Here is a 23026-nt window from a genome sequence, read left to right as displayed (position 1 = left end):
TTTGCCAGACAATGTTCTAGGCAGATTTTCCTTCTTATTTTTTGAATGAAAATGGAATTTATACTCAAGAGTCAAGACTTGCTTGAGTTGGCTTATTTCATTCTCTGTGGAACAGCCCAGTAATCCTTCACAGAAAGAAGACATCCGTCATCTCTGAAGGTAGGAGGGGTAACACCATCATAACAGATCAATACTTTGCACGGTCAATAAAACAAGGAGTCTCAGTGGAAGTTAAAGTATTTATTGATGTGTTTAAACTCTGTACATTCTCCACAGATCATATTAAGGAGTCTGTAGGTGAAGTTTAATCTGTGCATAGTGGGAAGAGACATGGATAAGGTCAAAGGGGAGGAAAGAAAACAAAAAAAGTTACAAAAAAAAAAAAAACAGGGAAAAAAAAATACACCACAGGTTACCAGAACCTTCAACTGAAAATGGGAAAAAAGAAAAGCTGTGAGCATCAACATGAACTATACAAGCATTACAGAGACTCATGTGAAAGAAACAAAAAATCTTCAAAGCTTTCCACAGTGTCTAAAGATCCAGTTTTGTGTACAACCCGGAACATTCTCTTACCACATAAATATTCCCCGTGCTCTCTTCTGGACCCTCCCTCATCTACTTATAGTGTCTTCTCTGGATGACAGGAGAGGAGGCAGAAGTGAAAGTACAAAAGGAGGCCAAGGGTCAGTGCCTTAGAGGGAGACATCCAAAGAAGAGGAGACTGCACATCTGCACATAATTTTAAAGGTGAAGTGAAGAGTAAAAAGCTACAGTAAGTGAACAAAAAAATAGCGAAACAATTTCACAAACTACAGGCTAGTTGCTGTGGAAGAACTGGATTTAGAAGGAAAGCAGCAGTGGACACCCCCTTCTGTATGCATTAGGCTTGCCGAAAGACACGGGAACAAAAATGCCTTGACACCCCACCTTGGTGACACAACTAGTATGAAGACACCAAGGCACCCACCCAGACTGTAAACACTGGGCTTCCAGGAGACTACTGACCCTTCAGAATCATTTAGCAAGGGCATCATGATGTGCTTCATGGTCAACTGCAGTTTCCTATTCCACTGTTTCTCAGCAACTTTCTGAAAGTTTAAAAAGGGAATACTGCCTTTTTATCTTTTTTAAATAATAAAAATCAGAACAGTGAATGAGCCTAAAGAGTTGACTTACACAATGTAACTGGAACAAACAGTCTGCATATACAGTCTATCACTGAAAATCAACAATTTCCATTTATATAGAGAGCATGTGAGACCATACAATAGAAGTGGGATTTTCAATTAATTTAAAAAAGAAAACTACATCCATCAGATATCTGCAATAGATCTTTTTTTTTCATTTTACTTAAGGTTTATATATCATATATTGTTATATTAACATTTTTCACCCATTTAAAAGAATGGAAATTGCAATTCTACAGTAGTACTTTATAGTCTTAAACAATCCAGGAGGTCATGATGTAAGATGAGACCTTCTGGCAGCAGCTAGGGGTCAGCAATTGGTCCAAAATGCGGGACCTGTTCTGGCCCACCTGCACCACCCCTTCATCCAGGGTGCCACATGCTTCCTGCTACTTAAATCTGCATCTGCTCTAGGTATTTGTAGGTTGGGTTTTCATAACCATGGTTCTGCATCTTGTTCAGGTGACGCTCTTCTGGGGTGAGCATTGGGTCAACCTAGAAGAAAAGGTTAGAAGTCATTGTAATATATTTGAAGAGGCCTGTGCAGGGTCTCAGGAGACCAGAGTTATTTGCTGCTATTTGTAATACCCTGCGGACCAAAAGCAACTCAGCATCTTGTTTCCACTGAAGAGACCAAGGAGAGCTGGTGATAAGATGCAGGGGGAAGAGAAATAGGGTCAAAGAGTAATACTAGTTTCTGTAACTAGAGTCCTAAAAACCTTAAAAACCCTACTGAATTTCCATAATGCCAAGCAACTCAGTTCTGCTATTTAACTATGTGGGACAGTGAAGGCAAGTCATGTCACACTCAGCTATAAAATAAGGAGTAGAGCCAGATAGTCTCTAGTCCTTTTGAATTCTAAAACTCCACAGCCAGGCCAGGCTCCAGCAGGAGATAATACTATTGAAACTTGCATTTGAACTCATTTTCAGGCAAGGGGTATAGCTCAGTGGCAGGGTGCTTGCCTAGCATGTACAAAGCCCTGAGCTCAATCCAGCATCTCTGGTGCCACCTCTCCCCTCCAAAAATAAATAAATAAACAAACAAACTCATTTTTTAGGACACATTATAGTCCTTATTGTATTTATATTCTAGAATCAAGAAACGCTGGACATTTCCCACATCCATTAAAAAATGAGAGACAAACAGTTCCAATTACAAATCAGAAGACAGAACAGAAATGGCCTGCTTTGGCTCTCTCTCAATTTTCTGTTTCTTTTTTGGTTTTCCCCCACTAAAAAAAGAGGAACAGTTCTGAGGGTGTAGTTTCACCGTAAAGCATTCATCTAACATGTGTTAGGCCCTGGGTCCTATTCCCAGGAGCAGCAAAAAAAAAAAAAAAGAGTTCTATTTCCCCCACCCCCACCATCAAAAATGAGTGGCAGTCCTTGATCATTAAATATCTAACACATCTCAAAAAAGGAAAAGCTAAGGCTGGGCATGGTGGTGCTAGCCTGTAATCCCAGTGATTTGGGAGGCTGAGGCATAAGGATCCCAAGTTCAGAGCCAGCCTCAGCAACTTAGTGAGACCCTGTCTCAAAATAAAAAATAAAAAGGCTGGGATGTAGCTCAATGATTAAGCACCCCTGGGTTCAATCCCTAGTTAAAAAAAAAAAAAAAAAAAAGGGAAGAACAAAGGAAATACTCAGAAAATTATTTTTATTCTCCACAGCACAAAATGTTCTTGTAATTTTCTAATATTCACAATCAGAGCACAAATTAATGCTGAAATCAACATATTTCAGTTATGGCTAACTTCCAAAATGTGTCCTAATAATCCAGTGAGTAATGTAACTGATGATGGCAGTGTGTTCACTACTCAAGAATTTAAGATGTTTGAATTCTACCAACAAGCCCCCTCATGGCACCCCAAGGTGGAAAGCAGAGAGGAAACCTTCATGAACTTGGGCCAAGGCAGAACAAAGTACAGCTCCTCACCTCCACAATCCCATGGCTAATGGTGCCATATTGCCTCTTCCTTAGCATCACCAGGCTGATGACGATGACTGTGGCAATGGCCACTGCAATGACCAGCAAGCCAATAAGAGCACTGCTGCTCAGACTGAAGTCCTCCCGCAGAGGTCCCACAGATTCCTAAAATAAAGAAGAAGGGGAACAAAGTCCAGTGACCACCTGCAAACCATGAGACAGGTAATTCAAGGACGGTCACGAGCCTTTAAAGTTGGGTTTCTAAAACCTAAGGGAGCAGAACAAAATCCTACTTCACGTTAACTATCCAAATGGGAAGAATGCCCTCTTTTCCAATCTCTAGAGATTTTCATTTTAGTTTTCTTACCCAAAAGTATGAGAGCCCTTATTTGCTTAAAACACAAGTCTCCCCTACGTGAACTGAGCAGACTGGAAACAGCCAACATTGACATGAAATCTAGCATTGGGTTCTGGAATTAACCACCACATACCGGTTCTTCCTCAAGGCCTCCAACTCTCTCGGCATTAAAAATCATTTCCTTAACATCCAGAGTCTCATCAATGACCTGGAAGAGTAATGAAAACGTCAGCAACTACCAAGTGGGTAGGAGTGGAAATTTACTTTAAGTATTATTGCTTCTTTTGTACTCCATTTGGTGTAGAAAGCAGACATATATCTGACACCTACTAACCAGTCAGTTCTGTCACAACCCCTTAATGCAAATGGGGATACAAAAATTACTGTGTGGGAGCTGGTCTAATATGGGATTTCACTTGCATTTTTTTGAGGGTGGTGGTGGTGGCGTTTACCTATTCAATCAGGTGTGCTTTAACCACTCAGCCACATTCCTAGCCCTTTTTATTTTGAAACAGAGTCTTACTAAGTTGCTGAGGCTGGCTTTGAACCCCCAATCCTCCTGCCTTAGCCTCTGGAGCCACTGGGATTACAGGCATGCTCCACCGTGCCTGACCACTTGCATTTTTCTTTAAGGAACTATTGTGGATACACGTCTCAGGAAAGACTACTAAGAAGCCATGTTTAATTATCAAACTTAGTTAAAAATAATCCAGAAACATAAATGACAGAAAACACCAGAAGAATATAAAGGGGTATAAACTCTGCAGTATAAAAACTAAGCCCAACTTTAAGTTATTAAATTGTAAATCACTTGAAAATGGCTTCTAGTATTATTGATATGTTTAGTTGCAAATATTATTTTCCTACTGTATTAAGAGATAAAATACTACAATGAAAGACTTCATTAGTCCTTCTCATCTGCAGATGCTAAGAGACACAGCTAATTTAGGAGGACAGCTGGAGCTCCCATCTCCTACTGGATATGAAGTGCTAACATCAGGCCACTGATTCTAATGAGTCTCAAAAGGAAATGTTCTGGGCAGAAGAGAGAATGGGCTCACCATATTTTCATCCACTTTATTCTTACTGTTTATCACTTTCTCTTCTGCACCAATCAGTCCCCCGTCCTGCTCTCCTACTCCAGACCCTGTGTGGGGAGAGAGCACAGCTGAGTTTCTAGGAGCCCCACTGTGGGCCAATATCACAGAAACAGCAAATTTCTGCCTGAGGGCCAGGAAGCCCCCTCACCAAGTGCCTCCCCCACCTCCGACGCAATATGCCACTGCGTTCCCATGTTTGAGGATGTGCTGTGCTCTATAAGGATGAATGACAGAGGTACTTTCCAAGGACCGATGGGTATAATGGAGGAGGACAGAGAGCTTACTTGTCCTCCACTTGGGGAAAAAAAAAAAAAAAGGAAATATACAGCCTTCAGGGAGAATGTTTATTTTAAAATAGATAAAAGTTGAGTCTGAAGGCATTCTAGCAAGAAAAACATGCAGCACCCTCATATGACACTGCTGAGCACCTGCTATCCCAACAACTTGATTCTTCAGCACCCAGGATTTTCCACATGTACAAAGGAGGACAATCACACAGCAATGATCTGCATGTTTGCCTTGTGCATGACAGTTTACTCCACAGGTAGTTCTTTCTGTCTCAAATACCCTCCCAGACACCTCAAGCTCTACTATTTGTCCTTCAAGCTTCAGCTCCTCTTGGCGGATATGCCCAGGTTATAACATTTAAAACCACACACTTTGTAATTATCAGTGTCCTTTTGTCTCTCCCACTGGTTGTATTCCTTCTAGATCCTAGATGATCACATCCTAAATGATACATACAGAATGAACAGGAACAAAGAATTCCATCAACAGGGAGAATTCTAACACCAGTGGGAAAATGCCTTTCTCCATAAGGAACAAGAGTAGTAACTCTTCTCTTTCCAAGGTCAGACACTGCTGAATCAATGGCACTTGAAATGATAGCATCCAAATACATAGCATGACTGACACAGGGGGGCTGAAAGAGGAGCAAACCTCTTTGTATAGCTCCAAAGCACATGATTTCTAGTTATCGCAAATTTCTTATTAATTATACCTATAGTTCTATACACATCTGTGACTTATTATAAACAGACCAACCTGACAGCATACTCGACATTCATTGGTAATTCTCTGCAAATGAATAAAATTCCAATGTGAGTTTATGCACCATGCTGCTATTTCTGGGCTTGTTAAAAGCAGGCAAGTCTAGCCAGAAAGCTAAGGGTTTTTGTTTGTTTGTTTTATTTTTAGTGGTACTAGGGATGGAACCTGGGAACATTTTACCACTAAGTTACAATCCCAGTTCCCCTCCTCCCACTTTTTTTTTTATTTTTATTTTTTAATTTTGAGAGGCTCTTAAGTTGCCAAAGTTGGCCTTAAAATTGTGATCTCCTTCAGCCTCCCAAGTAGCTGGGATTACAGATGTGAATCACAGCTCCCAGCAATAAAACAAAGCTTTCTAGATCACAACTAGAATCATTAACACAGAACAATAGCAGAAATTAACACTACCTAATTTGCTGAACTTGAAGGTTAGTGAATTCATTAACTTATTATATAACATAGCAGCTACAAATGATTATTTTTTCCTAAACCTTTCACCTGAAAGCAATAATACTGTGCCTCGACTATTTGAGAAAGAAGGGAGTTACCTGAGCAAGGACCCAGCCCAGCAAATCTAATTCTGAGCTCATCTATCTTGTTCCCTCTCCTCAGAATCTTGCAAAGGCAGAATCCAATTCAAAAAATGTGGTTCTGAACCAACTCACACAAAGACCTACTACCAATCCACACGTTTTAATACCTTTTTTGGGGGCGACAGGGAGCTGGGGCTTGAACTCAGGGCCTCACACATGCTAGGTGAGCGCATTACCACTGAGCCACATGCTCAGCTCCCTGTTATAATACTTTCTTGCTGGTAAAACCCACATTTTGTAAATACTAACCAAAACCACTTTGGTTTTATAAAGTGCATAAACAAGTGACTTCAAGGGACCAAAAGTTAATGGTTAAATGGTTGCAACTCATAACAGTTTAAGTACAAAGGCAAAAGCCAGTTTAGTGTCTAGAAAATTCATCTTTATCTATAAACATGTGCTTTATAAAAGATGTGTTGTTGAGAGGAATGTTACCAGTGATCTCCAAAAAGAGACATACCCCAGTCGAACATAGTAAAGCATTTTCAGAAGATTCAAATCACTTTTATGTTCTAAGAGTGAACTGTGGTATAAATCAGAATACCAAATTCTCAGCCAGGGAACACTGTTTGGTCCATCCATAATCAGACTGGCAAAGCCAAAAGAGTGGGCTCATAAAAAACATGAAGTATCCTCAGTGACTTCAAAGAGTGGATGTCCAACTACCCAGGGAATTCAACAACTGAGAATGGGAACCTAGGCAACAGAAACCACATGGGCTCTGAGCCAAGAGACTGGGTACAGACCCCAGGTCTTCTACTTTTTACATTCATGACTTGCAAGTCATGGCAATCTCAGAGACTTCTTCAAATTGCCTCATCTAGAAAATAGAGCTCAAAATCTGCCCTACAGGGAGGTCTGAACCATCAAACAAGACTGGGAGGTCAAGGCATTCAGCACATTGCTTTCCTAAACTGTCTTCAAAACTATAGATTACTACAGCAAGGGTTTGTTCACCTGTCTCCACTTGTTGCACCTATCAGCTTCTCACATTTGAGAAATGCTACAATTCAGGGATATAAGATGAGTAGAACACAGGGCAGAGACAGTAAAATAGAAGGGAAAAAAATATAGGTGGGAATAGCAAAAAAAAAAGAAATGAGGGAAAAACAAAAACCAAAAACCTCTCCACCTGACTGTAAATTATGCAAATTCTTACATATATTAGAACTCAACAACCAACCTGTTTAAACAGAAGCTATTTTTAAAAACCTACCCAGATTAAAATGATTCAGGAAAACATCTGTTTTGGTTACTTTAAAAGGAAAGCTTTAAGATGGCCATTCAGTAACCAATACCACTGACACTAGATTTTCAGTATAGGAAAGCTGGCCCAGCTCACATGGAAGTAGAGCTACTCTGGCTCCTCTCACAGCCATGGCTGAAGAAATGGGGTGGAAAAGATCAGATGATGGCATGAAACAGAAAATGAAACTTCCAACACGCTGGAGAAATGAAAAGGAATGAAGGTCTTAAAGGGAACATCTTTGACAAACCAACCTTTTTTCATTGGATGGTACAACTCCGGCTGAGTGTCTAGCAGAAAGGAAAACAATAAAAAACAAAACAGCACAAAAGGAGATTAAGAAAGAAAACGGCTTCTTTCAAAATTTCTGTCTTAGAATTTCTCTACAATGTCAACAATAGGCATTTTTTTCCTTAAAAACCATTCCAAAATATCCCATAAACGAACAGCAGTAAGATCCACAGCAAATCATTAAAAGGTATCCTTGAAGAGACAAAAAGTAGTAATCTGACTTGTGCCTTTTGAGGGAATTTCTGAAATTAGTTTAGCACATAAAATTACTCTTTGAAAACAGCAAAAATTGTAGTTAGTATTGATTGTGGTTTGCTTGTAAGGAGACAAGGTCCCAGCTGAACTAATGTCCAAGATGCCCCAACCCCAAACAAGCATAAAAAAGTTGTTCATATATGACCACCCAATAGCCCCACAGGTTTGAGATTGTAAGATAAGTATTAAAAATGGGGTAACATATCTTTACCCACTATTTTCACAGTTCCTGTTTTGTTATTAAAGGGCCAACTATTGAGTTTGTGTAGTTCAATGAGTAGTGTAGAAGGCATTTCTAAAGGCTAAGCTGACTGCACATATACCATTCAATTCGACACCTTCCCCAGACCTCTGTTCCAGCAGTATACAGTCATGTGACTGTACCCCAGTGACTACAGGGCATTGTCAGTTGGGGTTCAAATCCTGACTCTCCACCTAAAAGCTACATGACCCCAGGGACAAGTACTTAACTTTTTAAACCTTGGAATCCTCAAAGGGGGATAATCACAGTACCTACCTTAGAGGATTACTCTGAGGATTAAATGAAAGCATCCAAGCCAAATGCTTAACTAAAGTTGGCATGTAATCACAGTTCCATAGCTGTGGGCCATTTTTATCATTACCATCACCATTAGCAGCAGCAGTAATCAGAATCTGATTATATATACTGGTCTCAGGGCACTGGTCTCTACAGCTTGTTTATTTCTGGTGCAGACTCAAGGCTTTTAGAGATACTTTTAGACATTGAAAACCAGCAAGGGAATAAAGGAAAGCATGCCTGACTAGGAGCCAGATGACATAGCTTCTTACCCTACCACACTGGAGATGTGACCCTGAGTCAGTTCAGGCACCTCCTCAACCCCTCCCCTATCTATCTCCCAAGACTAACAAAAAAACACAGTAAAATATAAAGGTGATATCTCACTTGCCAAGTGACTCCCACATGTGAGGGGTATCACATCAGCATGAAGAGCAGTGGGCTTGAAGCAATCCAAAAGGAGGTGTTTTTTTGGGGGGGTGGGGTGGGGTGTGGAGGTGGGGATAAGCCAGGGCCTTGTGCATGCAAGGCAAGCACTCTACCAACTAAGCTATATATCCCCAGCCCCAACAGAGGAGTATTCTTGACTTCATGGTGATACTGAAGCCAATTAGTTGGCAACACCTAGAACAGTACCCACACACAGCAGGTGGTGGGGGAGTCTTGTCTCCCCAACTCTTACCAGTAATACAACCTCCCCAGCTCAACCCAGTTTGAAAACACGGACTTCAGTTTTCTAATTTCTTTCTCCCAGCCCCATGGGTCAAGAAGTGCACTGAGGACCATACGCACCTTCATTCTCAGGTAAGGATGGGAAGGGATGGAAGGGGTGGAACGGTGGGATCTCGTCACTCTCCTCAGAGCTCACCCGGACGTCCATAGTGCTCTCTGAGATGGAGGCAGTGAACTGGTCCATGTCTGCTCGCTGTTCCTGAAGAAGCTCATCTGACAAAGACAGACACAGCAGGGAATAGAGATGCAGTTTTCACAAAGACCTAGTATCTATGTACAGGACCAGCAGTCTGAAAGACTAATGCTTGTCATTCCAGAGCTCAAGATCCACAGTGTCCCACCAGCTTACAACGCAGCTGACCTCTCACTCCCAGAAAGACCTTCCCCAACAGTGTAACACAGCAGAGCTTCAGCAAGGAATCCAGGGCTCCATCATCAGAGTCATCCTCTGTTTCCACGCTCTGGTTATGTGCTCTCCTCCAAAGCTAGTTTTGGGTTTTTAATTGTACAACTTATGATGTTTTAATTGTATAATTTATGATGTACAACATGTTTTGATATACATAGTGAAATGATTACTAATTATACAAATTAACACACCTATCATCTTCTGTAATTTCTTTTTATTGGTAAGAATGCCTAAAATCTACTTTCCTGGCAAATTTTCAGCATACAATAATATTAACTACAGTGTTTACACTGTACATGCAGCCACAATTTCATACGCTTTGACCTATTTTGCCAATGCCAGTTTAAAAAAAAAATCCATGCATCATGGCTCCCATAGCTATTGCCCAAACTGTCAACTGTCTCATCTACCTTAGATATTATATTCTCTTAACATACAACAGCACTTTCTATTTTAACCTGCACAAAGAGAATTCTAGGTTTTCTTCCCCACCTCAGTGAACATTAATACTACCATCCATCCACACAACTACTGTGACACCCGTACGTTATTCTTGATGTTCTTCCCCACCCCACATCTAAATCTCAGCATATCCCTTCACCCTTCCTCTGGAATATCCTAAAAATATCTCCTATCATCTCAGCACACACTACCACCATCTCTCTCCTGGGTTTTCATAAACATTTCCTGTCTGATTTCCAAGTTGAATTAGCTCTCCACATGGCAGTCAAGTGATTTTTTTTTTTAATTCTTATTTTTATTTTTAGTTGTAGATGGACACGATACCTTTATTTTGTTTATTTTTATGTGGTGCTGAGGACTGAACCCAGTGCCTCACGCATGCTAGGCAAGTGTTTTACCACTGAGCTACAACCCCAGCCCAATATATATATTTTCTAATTCATGTTCTTTTTTTTAAAAAAAAAAAAAGCATAATCCATATCCAGTTACTCCCTAGGTTAAAGCCCTCTAAAAGTTTCCTATTAAAATCTTAAATAAAATCCAAATGCCTTGATTTTACTCAAATTGCTTCATACTCTGGACCCTCTCTATTTCCCAGGTCTCACTTCCCCTTATTATGATCTAGCCTCACTGATCTACTTGAATGCACTGACTTAAATTTTAGGCTTTCATATTCATCATTTCCACTGCAAACAATATGTTTTCCCTTGTGATCTTTGCATAGACAGCTTGTGCTTATTTAGATCTCTAGTTATTTTCCCCCGAAGCAGCAATCCTGACCTAAAGTCACTCCCCACTATTACATCCTGCTTCTAAAGTTCTACTTAGCATTTATAACCATCTGACACTTGGTTAGTATTTCATTCCATTTTGCTGCCTGTTTCTCTCCTACTGTAATAGATAAACTCTACCATTGTACTCTGGAACACACAGTAGACATGATAAAACTTGTTAAATAAATGAACTGAGAGAGAGAGAAGGTGGGAATCTGTATAAAACAGAGTACTTTGAATTGCTGAATATATCAACAGTTAAGGCGACAGTGGCAGTGAGAGGATGGGGTGGATAGTAAAAGGAAATTTCCAAGGCCCCTGTAATTTCACACCCTGGATTTTCTTCTTCCGCTAACAAGAGTGAAGATAATGGAACTCCAGGCTCCCCGCCAGGACATCTGTCCTTGGGGACTCCTTGACCTTACTATGTGAGCTCCAGTCTTCCAGACTCCTGAAGCTACAGTGAGATAATGTCCTACTCCACTGGCCTTGCTGACTCCTATTCCTCTCATCTTGTTCAGCCATGGTGCCTGAGCCTCACTCAGCAAGAAGTCCCAACCTGCCCTTGACACACTCATCAAGTACCCACCAATTTCCTCTTGAATTTCTTGCGCTACATAAGGAACTTTGTAGAGCAGAGACAGGCTTTGGTTCCTTCTTTCTTCAATCACGTGAAGGTGTGTCATTACCTGGAAGCACAGTTATGATGGAGAGGTCTTATCACTGAAAACAACCAGGCCAGAAAGGAACATGAAGGCAGAAAGACATACACACACACACTTACAGAAAGACAAGTTCAAAAGGTACTTTTTTGTTTTTTTGGTACTAGGGATTGAATTCCAGGGCATTCAACCACTGAGCCACATCCCCAGTCCTTTTTTATATTTTATTTAGAGACAGGGTCTCACGATCCTCCTGCCTGAGGCTCCCAAGCCACTGGGATTACAGGCGTGCACCACCACGCCAAGCAAAAGGTGAGTTCTTTATAGAGTCCAACAGGGCAGCTGGTCAGAGGAAATGTATTACTCTCCATACCATATTGACCAACTGCTAAAGTGTAAGAATACGTTCAGGCAACATTATGATACCACTAGATGACATGAGAATATATCTACAGGAAGACTCCAAATTAAAAGAAACGTTCTTGAATCAAAGTGTGAAATACGATATATCAAGAACTATGTAATGTTTTGAACAGCCAACAATAAAAAATTAAAAAATTAAAAAAAAATAAAAAATAAATAAATAAAAGAAACGTTAGTTTAAAAATATTTGCTAGCCAGTTACTGGCTTGATTTTCATACAAGGCACTTATCACCAACTACACAGAGTTAAAGAGCCCACTTTTTACAGTGCTGGATATTCAAAAAGGTTTAGTTGAATGAAAAAGGGAAAGTGTCAGTTAATTTTTATCATTGATCCCACATATCTAAAAAGTAGATATGTGGGAAGACCATTTATGGCTTTTGCTTAGTGAAGCAAATACTTAACATAATTATTATGGTAACCAGGAGAGTTGGTGGCACACACTTCTAATCCCAGTGACTTGGCAGACTAAGGCAGGAGGATATCTCAAGTTTGAGGTCACCCTGAGCAATTTTGCAAGACACTGTCTCAGAAAATAAATAAATAAAAAGGGCTGAGGATATGGCTCAGTGGTAGGAACTTCACAGGGTTTAATCCCTAGCACTGGGGAAAAGATGATTATGATGGTAAAGAATAGAATTCGTTAATTCCTAATTAACTAAATCACTATTCTTTAAAATAAAGCATGCTGATTTTTTTCTAGTACCAGAGATCAAATCTAGGCCCTCATGCTTGCTAGGCAAGGAATCTAGCACTGAACTGCATCCCCATACCTAAAAAAACTGATGTTAAGGAACTGTTAAAGGAAGTTATTGACCATAGCTCACTTAGTTCACTATCCTTTCTGAATGTACAAGTTTCAAGATTGTTTATCCAACAACAAAAAAGTCATTCAGAGTGGAGCTGAATGGTGACCTGGGATAAAGTTCACCTCAAGGATACAGTGAGGCATACTCTTGTTGCTCACACAAGCTCCTACTCTAAGCTAAGCCCAGTCAGACTTGCAGTTACTCACTTTGCCTAAAGAGGGTGCTCAAAGCCAATGCATTAATTACATGAGCTTGAAGCCATTAAGATGAAGGGTCAAAATGAAAGAAAGTTAAATGTAAAGATCCTTTTATTGAAGACTGATGGGTCTCTGAACTTTAAAAGCAAGGATGAAAGCAATTTAATTTTATATTTGCCATTCTGTCATTCAAGTAAATTAATGGGAAAGCATAAGAATGAGTACCTTAGAGAAAAAGGGCAAATGGAACTGAAATGTACCACTTACAGCCTCAGCAAGTGTTGACGCTGTTTATACTTACTCAGATGAACTAAGAAACCATCTGAGAGGAAGTTCATATACCCACAGCAGGACAAGAGCCACAGGGTGGAATATTGGAAATTAGCGCCTTTATAGTAATTCTTGAATTATAGAGCAATAAGGGAGTAAAAGCATCATCTCACTCATATTCAGGCAGAAGTTTCATAGGTTGAGCACCTCTGATTTAAAAATCCAAAAGCAGAAATGCTCTAAAAACTGAAACATTTTGAGTGCTGACATAATGCCACAAGTGGAAAATTCACAGTTGACTTCACATGAAGGTTGTATTCAAAACACAGGTACACTAAAAATACTGCATAACATTACTTTCAGGCTATGCATATAAGGTGTACATGAAACAAATAAATTTCAGGTTTACACTTGGGTCCCATTCCAGGATATCAGGACATCCCATATGTACATGAAAAATACTTTAAAGTCCAAAAAAATCCAAAATCAGAAAAGCATTTTAGATCTTGGGTTTTTCTAGCATTCAGATACTTGGCCACACTTTGACAGAATGACAAGTTCAAAGTGGACAGTAAATAGATCCAGGAAAGCTGGATCTTCCCCACCACCACCACCACCAAGATGTTCTACAATGGGAGGACTCTACTTCCCACTCTTCTTGGTATAGGACTTTGCTCTCACTTGCAAATGTTGTCCAATTATTAATTCAATATATGGATTGAAACACCCCTTTCTATTCTCACCACATAAAATAGGCTATTTTTTATAGAAAATACAGCATAACAATCTAATTTTAAACAAAAAGTTTGGAAAATTACAATCTGTATTAAAAATTCAGTAGGACCCCAAGAAGCCTAACCTAGTCCAACAAAATGCATCTAACTCAATCCAACAAAATGCATTTCTCTACCTTTCTTCTCAGAGTACTCCTGGACTACTGTGCCTTTTCTCCCTCTTTTCTACTCCATCTGACATGAAGCAAAGCCTTTAACAAGCCCATATCGTATACTTCCCAGAGTCCTAGATCCATCTCCTTCCTACATTCCCACTTTTCAAGAGTCTGAGTTCTTCTATTCCCCCAAACACCCAAATTCTAATGTAAACTCTGTATATTTAAAGATGATTATTCACCTTTATAATTAATAAAATTAATTTCATACTAGCTGAAAGCCGCTCAAGGGTACTTAGGTGATATAACTTTGTACTGTCAGATGATATGAAAGATTTTGGCATGTAGATGGTGACACAATTTCTCACCAACAAGTGGAACAAAACTCAGCTTATATATTCCTAATACCTCTAGGCAAATTCTGACCATAACATACAGAAAAAGTTCGGAGGGACCCATGCTGTAATTGTATTCTATGTATAATGGTACCATCAGCACAGCATTATACTTAAAATATGGAAGGAAATAAGATCAGTGATGTTATTACAAGGCCATCTAGGAAAATGAACAGGCTGAGCTGCTGGACTTCCTAGCTTAAAATAAACCTGTCTTATAGGCAAAAATCATTTTCTTGGAATATATGAAAGAAGTAAAAACAAGTTAATATATGGATAATACCAAAATGAGAAAGAGGAACCAGAAACAAGTCTCTACAGATAACTGTAAAGTAAAGCTGGACTCACTATGGAACAAAACCCAGGAATGTAAACATGTCTAAAAAAAAAAAAAAACCTAAATGCACAGAAGACTCTTTTAAAAATATTTTTGTGGTATTAAGAGATGGAACCTTTGCACATGCTAGGCAAGTACTTTATCAGTGAGCTATACTCCTAGCCCAAGACCAACTTTTAAGATCTGCTTAATATATTTGTCTAGAAAGGGGTTTCAAATATTAATTCTGGTAATATCCTAAATCAGAAATAAACTGATATAAAAACAAATTTAGAAATCGATTATATTTTCAATACAATCATGCATTTCAGAACCTTCAGAAACTTTAAATACAAAGTACTTAGTATAAGGTATGGAAAAGATTTTTTTTTTATTTTTATTTTTTTTTAGTTGCAGATGGACACAATACCTTTATATATTTTATATGTGGTGCTGAGGATTGAACCCAGTGCCTCACATGTGCAAGGCAAGTGCTCTATCACTGAGCCACAGCCCCTAGAAAAGATATTTTTAAGAGTGCTACTACAACAACCAATGCATGTACTGAATGTCTTTGGAAATCAAAAATCATTTTCTAAGAACAAATAATAAACACAACTAGAGTGCTGTCCTACCATCAGTCAAGGCCTATGTCCCCAAGGAAAATATTCTCAAGGCAGTCATTTGTGTCTGGCATACCTGGGATTTCATCTGGGCTGCCTTTTCTGGATCAACAGCCAACACATGCTGGTAATGACGAATGGTATGCAGGCGATCTTTATTCTCAGCACGGACATAACGCCGCAAAGCCTGGAGAATGCGATGAGGCTACAAGAGAGAATAGTTGTTTTAATATCCAGAGACTCAAGAATTAAAAACAGGTAGGAAACAAAGCGTGAAAAATTCACTTAAGAATGTAAAGCTTATGGGGTTGGGGTTATGGCTCAGTGGTACAGTGCTTTGCCTAGCACATGTGAGGCACTGGGTTCAATCCTCAGCACCACCTAAATGTAAATAAATAAAATACAAGTATTTTTTTAAAAAAAGAATGTAAAGCTTAGCTATGAACAAGAATGAAAGCTGTAACTCTGAAAGCTTTAGCCTACCAAGCAATAAGAAACTCTTTCTAGGTGAAATACCCAAACTGAGTTCCAGCATTATATTAAATCTGTAAAAAAAAAAAAAATAGTATTTCCCAGAATCTCCAGCCCACAGTCCTCCTCTAAAAGTCTTCTTTCTTGGCTAAGCCTCTTGACACCTGAATTATAAGTTAGGAGGTCTCCTATGTCACCCTAAAGAGAAGAGTATACCAACTCACTCAGAAAGGATACAAATATCCTTCCAATACTTCCCATTTCCCAAAAGCAAGGCAGGTTAGAATTAAGAGACTAAAAAAAAAAAAAGGTTGTGATTGCTCACCCAAGAGTTTCAATATAAATTACTTCACCCTTTTCTTTTTGAATGGAACTGGTCCAAAAGCCTTCATTCATAGAAAGCAAATTTTTATTCTTTGAAAATAAGGCTACTACAGAAAATGCATAAATTGTGTTAATTCTTAAACAATACCCTGAGGTTATGCTTTTCTACATAATACCTTTTCTATCCTAATCTTTTTTCTTTACCATCAGCACTGCCAAAACTTGTCAGAAATATATAAATTTTACCAACCTGTATGACATAAACTGGCATCATTTTAGGGTGAATAACACTGAGAAGACAACTCAAGAGTGATTCTGCTCTGACTGCAACTCACCCGAGGGGGGTCAGACTGCAGGGCAGCCAGGTAATTCTCTAGAGCCATCCGTCGACGGTCGTTCAGCATGGCTTCCACACGGGCCAGGTGGGTTTCCACCAGCTGCTGCTTCTCACTGGCTGCTTCCTTCTCTAATGCTTTAACCATAGCTTGGAAGTGCTAACCCATGAAAGAAGGAATAACATTTAATTTGCAATACTTGGAGGAAGTCTAAGCAAATACCCTTAGGCTCACACGTTTCTCCATGCCCAGTGTCTATGCAAGACAGTATCAGGTTCAGAGAGTAAAGTGAGGGTAAAAATCAAGATATGCTTCTGAGTTCTATCATGATAAATACTTCCTTAACTAAAAAAGTAAGTTAAATCTCAATGTTAGAGGGACTCCTAGCATTTCTGTAACTGAAATTATTAGCACTACAAACTCAAGCTCAATATCTGTATTTTTCAGTGTACACTGCAATAAAGGAGTAACACCAGGATGACAGGGTATCTTAGTGGTGGAGAGCTTTCCTAGCATGCACAAGGCCCTGGGTTTGATTCCCTGCACCACAAAAAATAAATATATAGTGGAACCAACTTAGATGCCCTTCAATAGATGAATGGATAAAAAATGTGGCATTTACACACAATGGAATATTACTCAGCACTAAAAAATAACAAAATCATGGCATTTGCAGGGAAATGGATGGCATTAGAGCAGATTATGCTAAGTGAAGCTAGCCAATCCCTAAAAAACAAATGCCGAATGTCTTCTTTGATATAAGGAGGGCAACTCAAAACAGAGCAGGGAGGAAGAGCATGAGAAGAAGATTACCATTAAACAGGGACGAGAGGTGGGAGGGAATGGGAGAGAGAAGGGAAATTGCATGGAAATGGAAGGAGACCCTCATTGTTATACAAAATTACATATAAGAGGATGTGAGGGGAAAAGGAAAAAAAACGAGAGAAATGAATTAAAGTAGATGGAGTAGAGAGAAAAGATGGGAGAGGAGGGAAGGGGAGGGAGGATAGGAAGGGGATAGGAAAGGCAGCAAAATACAACAGACACTAGTATGGCAGTATGTATAAACGTGGATGTGTAACCAATGTGAATCTGCGATCTGTATACGTGGTAAAAATGGGAGTTCATAACCCACTTGAATCAAATGTATGAAATATGATATATGTCAAGAGCATTGTAATGTTTTGAACAACCAATAAAAAAAAAAATGGCTGCACCAATTTGCAGTCCTAAATCAATCAATCAATCAATGGGTTTTCCATGTTAGGCAAGGGACTAACTTCCAAACCCTGAAATTGGCAAGCAGTAGTAAATATACTTTCAAACATAATACAATAATGTGGTAAGTTATGCTGAATCATGCCTTAAAGTTGTGAAGGGCAAGTTATCTATGAGATATCTACCCAGGTTTAGAAGTACAATTTAAGGCTGCTGAATTTAATTTCCTTGCATAAGATGCACTGGCTTGTAACTCTTTAAGATTTTTCTAAGTCATTGATAAGAAAGCAAAGGTCTTCCAGAAAAGAACTAACATCACAGGAAGAAAAAAGTTAGCTAGAAATAAACTAATTTAAAATGTAGTCAGGGTCTAGGGTATAGCTCAATGTCAGAGTGTGTTTAGCTAAAGTAAGGCCCTAAATTCAATCCCTAGCACACTGTGCCTGCCCCTCCACCCCTGCAGCCAAAAAAAAAAAAATATGTGTGTGTATACATATATTTGTATTCCAAAACTAAAGCAGTCCTATAAATTGCTGTCCCTATTCCTAGCAACTTTCTTTTGCTGAAGGGCAATATAGTTAACTACTATGATTTTAAGGCTGTATTTTTACAAAATTAGAGATGAACTTATATCATTGTTTTCTGTCTTTTGACTTTTCAGTCTGCCAATAAATAAATAAATCAGTACTGCTGAAAAACAAGTCATAGCCCAAGAACAAAGATGACAGAGAACTTTTGCCAGGAAAGCAGATTAACAAGTGGCAGCTAACCTGAGGTTACTTCCTGGCATGAATTAAGTATACTCTGGGAGGGGGTTTGGTTTCCTTCTACTGTAGGTGAGTAATACTAGAGGTGAAAAGAGAAAAATAGGTCACTTACAACTTCCTTGTAACTTAAGCCCCTGAATAAAAAGAGGTGCCAAATTTAAATTTCCTAGGAGTTTGGCTTTGACCATATTTTTAACTGGTAGGTGGATGCTTTATCCTTGGAGAAGGCATCTTACCTGAATGAGGGTCTGCCTCTCTGCCTTGGGGAGGTTCTTGGCTTGAAGCTCTGCCTCTTCCCACTCTTTCTTTACCTACAAAGGTTAAAAACACTCCACCAGAGAACAATCCTCTGAAACAACTTCCCCATTTTCTAAAAATACTGCCAGGAACTGAATCCAGTGTCGGAAACTGTGCAAAAGGAAACTGCATCATGTGATCCCTTAACAAATTCAGGGTTGCTGCTGCCTCAGAAGGTTGTAGGCCTCAACTGTCCCCAGATGGAGCCTCAATTCCATGACCACCTTGTTATATAACCTTCGATTAGTTACTTTAAAAGTCTCTGTGCCTTAGTCTACTCGCGTAAAAAATTGAGGTTAGGGCTGGGGCTCAGAGGCAGAGCGCTCGCCTGGCATGCATGGGGCGCTGGATTCGGTCCTCAGCACCACATAAAATAAAAAGTTATTTAAAAAAAAAAATTGAGGTTAATACCTATTTCTCAGAACTGCTATGGAGAACATAATGAGCATTTCCTATATGGTAATGCTCAGTGCAGGTGAGGTACAGGTATTGGAGGGAGAGCTCAGGCCAAACAAGATTTTCCTGTGTCAATCTCTTCTCAGTACTAAGTGCATTCAGGAGGAAGCTATACTCTGGGCTCTCACTGCTCTGAACTTAGAATGCTCTTAAGGAAACGAAAGTCCCTGAGACTTCACAACCTTCCACAGGCAGTGGTATTTAAAGCCAGTGATGGCAAAGAAAAGCAACAAGTGAGTAATAGCTACAGGAAGAGCTCTGCAGTGTCTGCAACATGTCATACAGCAACTATATCCTTATGGAGACAGGGTAGACAAGGACTCACCCACCCAGCAGGGAGTTCCCTTGATACTCTGGAACCTCACTATTCCTTACCCATTACACAACATTCTAGAAAGATGGTGTCTCTTTCTTTGACTAAAGTTGGATCCCCAGCTAAAGAAAACAAAACAAGCCCCCCGCCCCCAAACCCAAACCCCTATGCTACTTAACTGCCAAGCACCATGAAGAATAACAGAATTGCCTAAGTTTACCCTGTCCATTCGGTTGCGGTGCCGAATTTCCAACTGTTCCTTAGCCTTCTGGAAGCGAGCATGCTCATTATCATCTGCAGAGGTCTCAAAATATACATCAACATCATTGGTTGGCAGAGGAGTTGGAGGAACTGAAACAAAATTACAGAAGGAGTTTGCTTTGAGGGTCAGGGATCAGTCAGATGCAGTGTTCAAACTGCACAGTGCTTTAGGAAGAAAACCAAGCTCAGGACCTGCAAGATGGACTCAATTTGTGTCATGCCTTACTACAAGTACAGGGTGCTACTGTCTGCCAAGTCTTCACTTTGTTAGATTACAGTGGGCAATATTCTTTACACAATATTCATCAACCATGTCAGTCCATGCTAATTCACCAATTTATTGGTAGCTCAGTCCCCTGGTATTTTCGTCACTCATGAGGCATCCACTCTGGACTGCAGGGCAGAAAAAGAGAAGCTGCTTTTATGTCTTCCCTTCATAATATGAAACCTGAAAATCATTTAAAAAAAAAAAAAAAACAGCTACCTTACTGATCATCAACTAATGGTGTCTGAATAGGGACCAGCATGAAATTAGACCCTGTAGAAGCACTTCCACAAATGTATACATTTTTGAGGAACTTACTTTTACTCTTTTGGTAATCTTTAGATCCTAGCTTACTTCGGGAAACTGGCTAAAGTCTTTAAATATAGACTGGGTAGAGAAACCCAACTCACTCTAGATATAATTTTTGAGTTTTCAATATCACTGACGGACTCTTACACCCATCCCCAATTATTAGGGGATAATGGGGGTAAAAGTAAAACTAAGTTTCTGTAGTTTAGAAGGACACCTTCCATGGATGTGACAATACCTTGGTCTTATTGGACTCATGACACTGACCAAAGGGCCTTTCTGAGCATCCCTCCAAACATAAGCCCATTGGAATGGACAACCCCTCACCTCACTATTGTTCACACATAATGTCTTACTAGCACCAGGCAAGTGAGTATAAGTATAATGGAGTCTAATCTCTAAGAGAAAGAACTGGGAAGGGAGCAAGTTCACTTGGCTAACTTCTTAAGAAACACCTCTGGAATTATGTGTTAGCCCAATTCATTCAAGATTTCCCAAACCAGGGAGGAATAATGTGTAACTTGTTTATCATGACAAATGCCAAAATACAACTAATTTTTACCTTGGAAACAAATTCACCTAATTTCCAGAACTGTGTCATTTTAATCATTCTGATTAGGGCTTGGATTGTGGCTCAGCGGTAGAGCACTTGCCTAGCATGTGTGAGGCCCTGGGTTCGATCCTCAGCACCACATAAAAATAAAGATATTGTGTCCAACTACAACTAAAAAATAAATACTAAAAAAAATGTGACTAATAAAAATATTACTACAGATTAATCAGTCACTCCGAAGTTTTTCCATCAGAAGAATCTTCTTTGCTCCCTTTAATAAACCTAGAGTAAAATCATGTGAAGAATACCTGAGTCCCAAATAAGTTTAAAGAGCAGACAGATCACATTCTCCAAGAAACTAAAAAATTCAGTGAAGGAGAATTCAAGTCCTTTGTGCTAAATGCACTTCATTATCAGGGACACATGTCTGCAGGCTCATGAGCTGAGGATGGTTTCTATCACTGGGGTGAATACACAGAATGCAAAACACAGTGTGCCTCCACCCTCCATGGGAACAAAAGGGGAAAAGGACAGCATATCTAGAAGTTTACTTCTAAAGACACAAAGGGCTCAGAGCAAAATCACTACAATTCATGAAGCTAGCACATCTACTTGCCTCAGACCCTCTGAAGACGGACACAAACACGACCACTAGAAACCTGATGCTCTAGACCTTCAAAGCCCTCCAGCCAGCAAGCCCTCCCCCTAGCACACAAACAGAATTTCTTCTCCGCAATTTCCCCAAAGCCACATGGATTTCACAGACCTTCCATTCCAAGGTATCTCAGAAGACTATTTATTTGAGCCTTTGGATAGAGGTTGCCACCTCTGTATTCTGTGAGATCTTTAAAGGGCACCAATTACGGAAATTGTATTGATTCTTAGTTTGAGTAGTTTTGCAAAGCAATAATTTTTATCACTAAATCTTTCCTTGGTAAAGTTTTTGCACCAAAGTTCCTAAAGCTCACTCTCTTTCACCTTTTCAACTGATTCAAATAACAGTCTTTTCCAAGTACAGCAACTTTCAGAGTAGAAGCTCTGAAAGCATGCTGAATTCAATAAAGATTTTAAAACTCTTTATGAGAAAGAAAAAAGAGGGAGCATGAAGGTATCTGAATGAAATGAAAAACCATCAGAAACTACATCCCCACCCAGACCTCTAGAGCAAATACCAGGAACAGGCAGCAAGTCATCCTGATGAATTCCAGAATAGGAATGAAAGAAAACTGCCTGGCTTGAGGATTTTCCCAGCACATGGGTAGGTACCACCAGGTTAAGAGGGGCTTGACAAGAAAAACTCTTCCTACCTGTGTCTAACATAAACCCAACTCAATTGAACTACTGCACTGAGTAGTAGTTTCTCTAAGACCAAAAAAACACAAACTAAAATCTCCTCATTTCCTAAAGCCCTGCATGATCCAAGGTTTCCAATATATTAAAGAAATAGTACTCAGCTACAAAGCTCTATCCTTAGAGTAAATAATGCAAGGTATTTTCGGTATTATGGAATCCCTAAAATATTGTTGCTCTTTTCAAAAGTGGGCATTCCATCAGGTGGCATCACATTGTTCGGTAACAGACTAGTTCAAAGATGAGATTAAGAAGCAAAACTGAGGCAAAACTCAGGCTGGGTGCAGTGGTGCACACCTGAAATTCCAGCAGCTTGAGAGGCTGAAGCAGGAGGCTCTCAAGTTCAAAGCCAGCCTCAGCAACTCAGTGAGGCCCTAATAACTCAATGAGACCCTGTCTTTTAACATATAAAAAAGGGCTGGGGATAGACTCAGTGATTAAGCACCTCTGGGTTCAATCCCCAGTACCCCCCCCCCCCCGCAAAAAAAATGAGGCAAAGCTTAGAATACAATCATGGACAGAACTCAGGACTATGCAGTTACCCTTTGGTGCCTTTCAATCATGAATGCTTTCCAACCAATACCAGAGCACCTTC

The 23026-nt window shown here is 39.6% G+C and overlaps 1 protein-coding gene across 4 annotated transcripts in view; it reads right to left on the bottom strand.

Annotated features, from left to right (window-relative positions):
* Window positions 1–225: 225 nt before the first annotated feature.
* Window positions 226–23026, bottom strand: part of Aplp2 (amyloid beta precursor like protein 2) — a 44189-nt gene continuing 21388 nt past the window's right edge. For 2 of the 4 annotated variants that reach the window (XM_015499045.2, XM_015499047.2), the window contains 11 exons: window positions 19914–20044; window positions 18864–18938; window positions 16643–16801; window positions 15589–15717; window positions 11517–11616; window positions 9344–9496; window positions 7722–7757; window positions 4540–4625; window positions 3612–3686; window positions 3130–3285; window positions 226–1685 (listed from right to left, as the gene is read on the bottom strand). In XM_015499045.2, coding sequence (XP_015354531.1) covers window positions 1584–1685; window positions 3130–3285; window positions 3612–3686; window positions 4540–4625; window positions 7722–7757; window positions 9344–9496; window positions 11517–11616; window positions 15589–15717; window positions 16643–16801; window positions 18864–18938; window positions 19914–20044 — 1202 coding nt within the window. In that variant the 3' untranslated portion in view covers window positions 226–1583. The remainder of the gene's footprint in view (window positions 1686–3129; window positions 3286–3611; window positions 3687–4539; window positions 4626–7721; window positions 7758–9343; window positions 9497–11516; window positions 11617–15588; window positions 15718–16642; window positions 16802–18863; window positions 18939–19913; window positions 20045–23026) is intronic. The other 2 variants (XM_015499046.2, XM_015499048.2) reach the window with 1 other exon arrangement.

The sequence above is a fragment of the Marmota marmota genome, unplaced genomic scaffold (genome assembly GCF_001458135.2).
Source record: "Marmota marmota marmota unplaced genomic scaffold, marMar, whole genome shotgun sequence".
In the NCBI taxonomy this organism is placed as follows: domain Eukaryota; kingdom Metazoa; phylum Chordata; class Mammalia; order Rodentia; family Sciuridae; genus Marmota; species Marmota marmota.
This window is presented reverse-complemented; position numbering and strand designations above follow the sequence as displayed.